General features: G+C 44.4%; 1 protein-coding gene across 1 annotated transcript in view; it reads right to left on the reverse strand.

Annotated features, from left to right (window-relative positions):
* LOC115431036 (protein NLRC3-like) overlaps positions 1–7,352 on the reverse strand; it is a 13,602-nt gene extending 6,250 nt beyond the window's left edge. The window contains 10 exon segments of the mRNA XM_030151277.1: positions 513–559; positions 773–943; positions 2,214–2,387; positions 2,479–4,178; positions 4,181–4,271; positions 4,356–4,561; positions 4,712–4,781; positions 6,587–6,724; positions 7,016–7,138; positions 7,221–7,352. Of these exon segments, the coding sequence (XP_030007137.1) occupies positions 513–559; positions 773–943; positions 2,214–2,387; positions 2,479–4,178; positions 4,181–4,271; positions 4,356–4,561; positions 4,712–4,781; positions 6,587–6,645 (2,518 nt within the window). The 5' untranslated portion in view covers positions 6,646–6,724; positions 7,016–7,138; positions 7,221–7,352.
* Between the last annotated feature and the right edge of the window lie 843 nt (positions 7,353–8,195).

The following is an 8,195-nucleotide window of genomic DNA, read 5'->3' on the forward strand; positions in this document are numbered from 1 at the left end:
TCCAGTCCTGATGGGGAGATGACCCAAACATAATGTCCACATGCTGATCAGGATCTTCTTCTGGATCCAGGAACTTATGGAAAATTTAACATGGGCTCTTATGGGGAAACATTTTCAATCATCTTCTTCTCTGAAACTCCAGTTCTGATTGACTTCAAACTTGGTATACAGCTTCTGTATGATGATGTCAGCACAAGGTTTTGAAATTAATTCTGTCCAGATCTGATTCTGGATTTGGTGTGACTTTGACAAATTTTCCCATTATAAGAGATAGGAAGTAGATTGATCCAATAAATCAGTATCAATGATATCAAGTTGGAATTTGAATTTTTTACAGATCTGATTGGAATATGACCAAAACATGGGCTATTTCTGTAATAGAATGAATCTGGATACATTTCCCAAAGCTTTTCATTTGGCCGGTAAGCTACAGGGCCACTGGTCCTATTTTTATGTTGTGGAACCAGCTCCATTTTGATGATTTTAATGAATCTAATATAAATCACACTTACACTTCCTCAGACCTGGTTTCAACCATCGGACTCCACCAGGCTCCAACCTGAAAGGAGGAGGTCAGAACATCATGTAAACATGGACATTACATGACTGTGATCCACTGAATGGTTCCTTCTCCATCTGTTATTGAAGGTCTGTATGTTTGACCATGGTCTGTAACTTGAGTAAAGGATGTGGAATCAGCTCTGACAGTGTTCCTGTCAGCTCCACCTGTTCTATCACACATCATCTGTGGATGCATCAGCTCAGTCCAGACCTGAGAGTGTCCAGTGTCCAGTGTGGATCCTCCAGTAGAGCAGACAGCTCCTGTCCTGAGGCTCCTGGATGGTTGTAGCTTACGTCCAACAGTCTGAGACAGGACGGATTGGACCTTAGGGCTGAGACCAGAGAAGAACATCCTTCCTCTGTGATCAGACATCCTGACAGTCTGCAACACAAAACATCACACATCATCTGAGGATGGAGAACCAGCACATGTAGAAGGTCAGTCAAACCTTATTCCTTATTCTCTGCATGTGTTCGATTATAATAATGTCCAGTGGCAGCTGCTCGTCTTTCAGACAGGGGAAGCTCATTGTTGGCTTACATCAAACCAAAACAAAAAAAAAAGTCAAGTTATTTAAACATACATTCATCCCTCCGTTCCTTTTTAAGAAAATGCTCAGTGACCTTATCGTACCAAGTAGGCGTCTTTTCCAGGGACTGGACCAGTGTCCTCTCTGCTTAGATTGCCTTGGCCCAGTGTGTTGTGGGTGTCAGACTTCAGCCTTTTTAAACTAGAGATGCTCCTTTCACTCTGACCTAGCCGACAGTTTGATTGATTTAACTATCTACAAAACGATATTAAACTCGAACAAGAAATGATTAAATTATGGAACTGAAACAAGAAAACGCTGAAATTATGTTAAATTGAAACAAGGAAGTACAATGAGTGTGTTTTATTTACAGTGCAAGAAATGAACGAGTAATTTCGCAGTGGTTTCTCTCTGATTTCACAGCAGAATGTGCGACAGTATTAAACTGAACTGTGTCAGTGAAGGAGGAGATCTGAAACTAGCTGTCGATCAAACGGGATTCAGCCTTTCGACTGATCCTCCAATCAGCACGTGGGATTCTGGGGTCCAGCCTGGCCGAGCTCCACCCACAGCTCCACTCACCCCCAGAGACGCCCGGCATCCGGGGGCGGGACAACATCGTGGCATTTATCCAATTACCGTCCAGTTTTGAGGCAATGAAAAAAAACTGTTCCACTCAGTCCCATTGAAGCCCAGAGACGGACACAGTCTACGGACAAATGCACTGAGCAGAGATGGAGGAGAAAACAGAGACACGGGAATGGAGGAGAAGTGAACAACATCGCGTCCGTTGATTTGTGATAAAGCTGATTCTGAACGAACTCGTCTGTGAGATGAACGTGTTCTAACGCATTTGGAGTCAATGAAATGTCAACACAACCGAACATATTTAACCATTTAATTTTTGTAATCTTAGGGGAAGCCGGGCCTCCCTTGCAGTCTATGAGAAATCGCCACTGATAATGTCATTTATTTAACCTGCAGTTTATGAATCATTGACTTCAGGAAAACTCAACAACAAATATTCAGATCAGTTCAGTCGGTTTGAAAACCATCAGACAACATTAAACAGGTTCAACTGATCTATAAAACACTGTGTTCCATTAGTTGTTGAACCCTGACCTGAGGGTCTCCAGTCTGCATCCTGAACTCTTCAGTCCATCTGACAGGATCTTCACTCCTGAATCCTTCAGGTCATTGTTACTGAGGTCCACATGTCTGAGACTAGAGGACTGGGACCTGAGGACTGAGGACAGACCTTCACAGCTTCTGTCTGACAGGTTACAGCTACTCAGTCTGGACAGAAGACAAAAGGGATGAGTAGAAACTGATCTTGTTCAAGTGACAGATACATATTTGAGATTGTTTCAGAAAACTTTCTACTCACAGAGTTTTGTTGGAGGCTTTGACCACTGGCAGCAGCCTCAGAAGAACCTCCTCTGAAGCAGAATATTTGTTCAGGTCAAACACATCCAGGTCTTTTTCTGATGACAGTAAGATGAAGGCCAGAGCTGACCACTGAGCAGGAGACAGTTGTTCTGTGGACAGACGTTCTGATCTCAGGTTCTTTTGGATCTGATCCACCAGAGATCCATCCTCCAGTTCATTCAGACAGTGGAACAGGTTGATGATTCTCTCTGCAGACACATTCCCACTGATCTTCTGCTTGATGTACTCAACAGTTTTCTGATTGGTCTTTGAGCTAGTTCCTGTTGGTTTTACCAGACTTTGTAGGAGCCTCTCACCGGTCGGCAGTGATAGACCCAGGAGGAAGCGGAGGAACAGGTCCAGGTGTCCATTTGGACTCTGTAAGGCCTGGTCCACAGCGGTCTGGTAGAACTGGGCAGGTTTGACCTTTGATAGTTTAGACCGCACAGATGGTTTTTTTGACAGCAGATTGACTCCAGTGTTGGTGAAGGTCTGATGGACATGAAGAGCAGACAGAAACTCCTGGACACTCAGATGGATGAAGCAGAACCTCTGGTCCTGGTACAGTCCTCTCTCCTCTCTAAAGACCTGTGTGAACACTCCTGAGTACACTGAGGCTGAGCTGATATCGATGCCACACTCTGTCAGGTCAGATTCATAGAAGATCAGGTTTCCTTTCTTCAGCTGCTCAAAGGCCAGTTTTCCCAGAGACTCAATCATCTTCCTGGTCTCTGGACTCCAGTATGGATCTGTCTCAGATCTTCCATCATACTTGATGTTCTTGACTTTGGCCTGAACCACCAGGAAGTGGATGTACATCTGAGTCAGGGTCTTGGGCAGTTGTCTTCTGTCTGTGGTCTTCAACACGTCCTCCAGAACTGTAGCAGTGATCCAGCAGAAGACTGGGATGTGACACATGATGTGGACGCTTCGTGACCTCTTGATGTGGGAGATGATTGTGTTGGTCTGTTCTTCATCTGTGAACCTCTTCCTGAAGTACTCCTCCTTCTGTGGGTCAGTGAACCCTCTGACCTCTGTCACCATGTCGACACACTGAGCAGGGATCTGATTGGCCGCTGCAGGTCGTGTGGTTATCCAGAGGCGAGCAGAGGGAAGCAGGTTCCCCCTGATGAGGTTCATCAGCAGCACATCCACTGAGGTGGACTCTGTCACATCAGTCAGGATCTGAGTGTTGTTGAAGTCCAGAGGAGGTCGACACTCATCCAGACCGTCTAAGATGAACACCACCTGGAGGTCTTCATAGATCCAGATTCCTGTTTCTTTGGTTTCAGTGAAGAAGTGCTGAACCAGTTCCACCAAGCTGAACTTCTTCTGTTTCAGCACATTCAGCTCTCTGAAGGTGAATGGAAATATGAAGTGGATGTCCTGGTTGGCTTTGTCTTCAGCCCAGTCCAGACTGAACTTCTGTGTTAAGACTGTTTTCCCGATGCCGGCCACACCCTTTGTCAGCACCGTTCTGATTGGCTGATGTCTGTCAGCTGGTGTTTTAAAGATGTCTTCACATGTGATGGTTGTTGGTGGTCTGTGGGGGTTCCTGGATGCTGTTTCAATCTGTCTGACCTCATGGTCCTGGTTGACCTCTGTAGCCCCTCCCTCTGTGATGTAGAGCTCTGTGTAGATCTGGTTCAGGAGGGTTTGGGGTTTCCTGCTTTAGTGATGCCCTCAAACACACACTCAAACTTCTGCTTCAGGTTACGTTTCAGTTTCCGCTGCTGAACTCCAGCCTGACTTCCTGAATGCAGACCCAGATAAAACCATCAGTCTCACAGTAAATCCAAGTATTTTCATCTGTTCAGTCTGGACAGAATGGTCTTACTGCGGTGCAGACGCTCAGCCAGCTCCTCCTGCTTCATCCTCCTCAGGAAGTTCAGTGTGATCTTCAGAAAAGCCTCTGAGCTCCTCCTCTGCTCTTCATCCTCATCTCTGAGACTCTCTAAACATTCTGGGTAATCTGTACTCAGAACCTGGTGGAACTTCCTCAGTTTGTTCTTGACAAAAGTGCAGATGTTCTCCTCCAACAGCTGGAACACAAAACATGATGAAAGACACAAAGTCCACCCATGGACCAAAGCTCAGGTCCATGTTGGACACAGTGACGTCCACTGGTCCGAAACCAGCAGCAGGACATGATTGGACAGAACAGATGGACCAGTAGATGTACATGTACAGACCTTAAATATGGAGTCCAGCTGAGTCTGACACTGTAGACCAGTGGGAACCTCTGAGCTCTGCTGCTCCACTCTGTGGACCAATCATCAACAATGATCTAATAATAATAATAATAATAATGGATTGGATTTATATAGCGCCTTTCTAGACACCCAAAGCGCTTTACATTATTGACCCATTATTCATTCGCGCTCACATTCTCCCTCTGGTGGTGGTAAACTACACCTGTAGCCACAGCTGCCCTGGGGCAGACTGACAGATCTCACATTAGATATCATTTACCCATCTGTCATAGAGAGCAGCATGAACAACAGAAGTCATGTTTCAACAGTTAGGGGCAGCCATGGCTCAGATGGTAGAGCGGGTCGTCCAATAACCAAAGGGTTGGCGGTTCGAATCCCACTCTGTCCATGTGCTGTTGTGTCCTTGGGCAAGACACTTCACCCTCCTTGCCTCCAGTGCTGCTACTCACACTGGTGTACGAATGCGTATGAATGTTTGGTGATGGTCAGAGTAGGCGCAAATTGGCAGCCACGCTTCCGTAAGTCTGCCCCAGGGCAGCTGTGGATACAAATGTACAGGGTGTCCCATAAGTCTCCATACATAGGAAAAATAAACATTTCTTGACATAAACCATTTGTATTTATATAATATGCTCTATATGACTGCCATTTTGTCGGGAACACATTTCAATGCGTGTCCTCCACTGCTGAAGAACTATAAAGAAATACATGTTAGAACCATGGAATGTATTATGTCTCCTATGTATGGAGACTTATGGGACAACCTGTAGTTTACCACCACCAGAGGGAGAATGTGAGAGTGAATGAATAATGGATCCACTATGTGTGCGCTTTGAGTATGCATTCATAGAAAAGCGCTATATAAATCTAATCCATTATTATTATTATTATAACAATTCATAAAGGTGATCTGAGATCATCCAGATCAGCCTTGACCTTCCAACCAGTACCAGTATTTACCAGAACTGTCTGTATCCTGAACGTTTGAGTTTATTGTCCAGTCTTCACTTTAATGTTTCAGGTAAATCCCAGTCAGATTTCAGTGTTCAGGTTTCATCCACGCCCACAGAGCCTGGTAATGGCAGCTGATTGGACCTTCAGACTCCCAGTCACCCCGATGGTGGCTTTCATTCACTGTCTGTGAGTGTTCTTCTGTAGGGTCGTGGGGAGGCTGGAGCCCATCCCAGCTCATATCAGGTGGAGGTGGGGGTCACCTGGATAGGTCACCACTTCATCATAGGACTGACATCTAGAAACTACCAATCACTGTCACATTTACACCTAAGACTGAATGAGGGCCAAAAGAACCTGGAGGAACCCCACTCTGACCAAACTCTGAACATGATGATGAATGTGTTCCATTGTGTGTCCGATTGAACCTGATTTCAGGTCTGTGTTTTGGTGTAAACGTGTCTGTGTGGTGGTTGTGAGATGACAGACGTCTGCAGTGTCTCCTTTTTCTTTTATCAGCTCAAGGTCTGGATTAAGGTTGGTTTGTTTAGTTTATTGGTGTTAGTTGTTGTGTGTCCAGTTTAACTGTTTGGGGTCAAAGGTCAGTGGACAGTGGGTTCAGACAGTGCTCTGCATTACACTGACTCTGCTTCCACATATTAGATACTGAACATCATGTAGATCCAGATCCAATGCACCTTTTGTCTGGACCCGGTTACAGAAGGACAGCGTTGGTGCATCTGAAGTAGATATTCAAATACTTTTAGTGCATTCCAGGTAGATTTTGTGTATTTCAATGTTTCCTAAACTAAAAACCCACTGACAAACCAGAGTGGTCCAGTTCACAACAGGCCATGACCTTCCACCACTTTAAGTTTCTAAAGTCTCAGATTTTAAACTCACCTCCATCTTGTGTTCAGTGGATGTTGGGTCGATGTTTGGAATTTGAATGGTGGCTCCATGGACCGGTCACTGCTGTAGGACACACAGCTGGGTCCAGGTCCAGGTCCAGGTCCAGAGGACTCTGATCTCTGGTGGATCCTGATCAGGAAAATAGTTTTTTGAGTCTTGAGACACATAAACATCTATAAACAAAATGATCAACAAACTGAAAATCAATAAAGTCTGAATCAATTCTGAAGAAACTCACACCTCGATGAGAGTCAAAGAAACCTTAGATCAGGGTTTTGTAGATTTAAGGTTTGGTTCATTATGGGTCTCTTCATGATTTAGAAATACAAATAATGTGCATTCAATTTAAAAAAACAAAACAAAACTGAATTATTCAAACAAATGGAATCAAATTAATTTTCATTTTATGGAGAAACTTACACCGAGTCTGATGGACGATCATCTTTAAAATATATGATTTGCTCTTTGGAATCGTCACTGTGAAAGGACACACAACTGGATGGAGGTCCAGATGCAGGTTCAGGTCCAGGTCCAGGTCCAGGTCTGTGAATAGAGTTGTCAGTGGTTTTCGTTCTGAGCTCTAACATGTAAATCATCGGTGGACAGATGCAGATGGTGGTCTCACCTCTGAGCTTTGGGTTGACTGTCAGATTTAGGTTCTGTGGGAGTCCAGTCAGGTCCAGGTTCTGTGGGGGTCCAGTCAGGTCCAGGTTCTGTGGGGTCCTGTTGGTGGTCTTCCAGGGAGGGGCTCCTCTGTCCTCACACTGATCCATTCCGCTGAATCCACATCAGTCAAACAACAAACACTGAAAACAGCAGAGTTTGAGACGTCGTCATATGACGAAGAAAAGACAGATGTCGACCAGAGGTTCAGAGATAAACCAGACTCAGGATTCTGCACAAAGACCTGCATCCCACATCTCATATCTCTGATAAAGACTTCATTCTCTGAAATCTGTTTTTAAATCTTAAGACAAACTTTAAAGAGTCTGCGTTAACATCCAAAGAACCTGAAAATACACAGACAACTAAATAAAACTGTTAGAAACAGACATGAACCTTGAAGAGTTGAAGTACATTGACTGACACGTCTGTGTGATTGGCTGCTGTAGTTCTACTGTCGTTTCACTAGATAGCGCCCTGAGGCTGATGATCAACAGTGAATTAAGGTGAATTCCATATTTGTTTACAGATATAAGGCTCATTGTTTTTTCTTCAGTTGAAGTTGAAACCAGATGTTTATTAAGACATAAACGAATGTGTCGTTTATTATTTCATAGTTTAAAAGAGAAAATGTGTAAAAGTTGAACCAGTTGAATGAGTGTGAATGCAGCTGAACGACCATCAGACTAGTGTTGAATGAGTTCCAGTAGTGGCTGAATGTCCTTCACTGATGAACAACTGTTTGAGTCACTGAATGAACAGTCCAGTCCAGTTGGAATGGAACCCATTCACTCCTCAGCTCCTCATCCACAGGTTGAAGCTTCTCAGTCAGTTCTGTTTTATCATTCAGTGGGAGTCCTCATAGTCCTGAAATAAGTTACTGCTGTAGCAGAAAAATGAACAGTCTCTGAATGCAGCACAAGGCCAGAGCATATAC

This window comes from Sphaeramia orbicularis, chromosome 13 (genome assembly GCF_902148855.1).
Source record: "Sphaeramia orbicularis chromosome 13, fSphaOr1.1, whole genome shotgun sequence".
In the NCBI taxonomy this organism is placed as follows: domain Eukaryota; kingdom Metazoa; phylum Chordata; class Actinopteri; order Kurtiformes; family Apogonidae; genus Sphaeramia; species Sphaeramia orbicularis.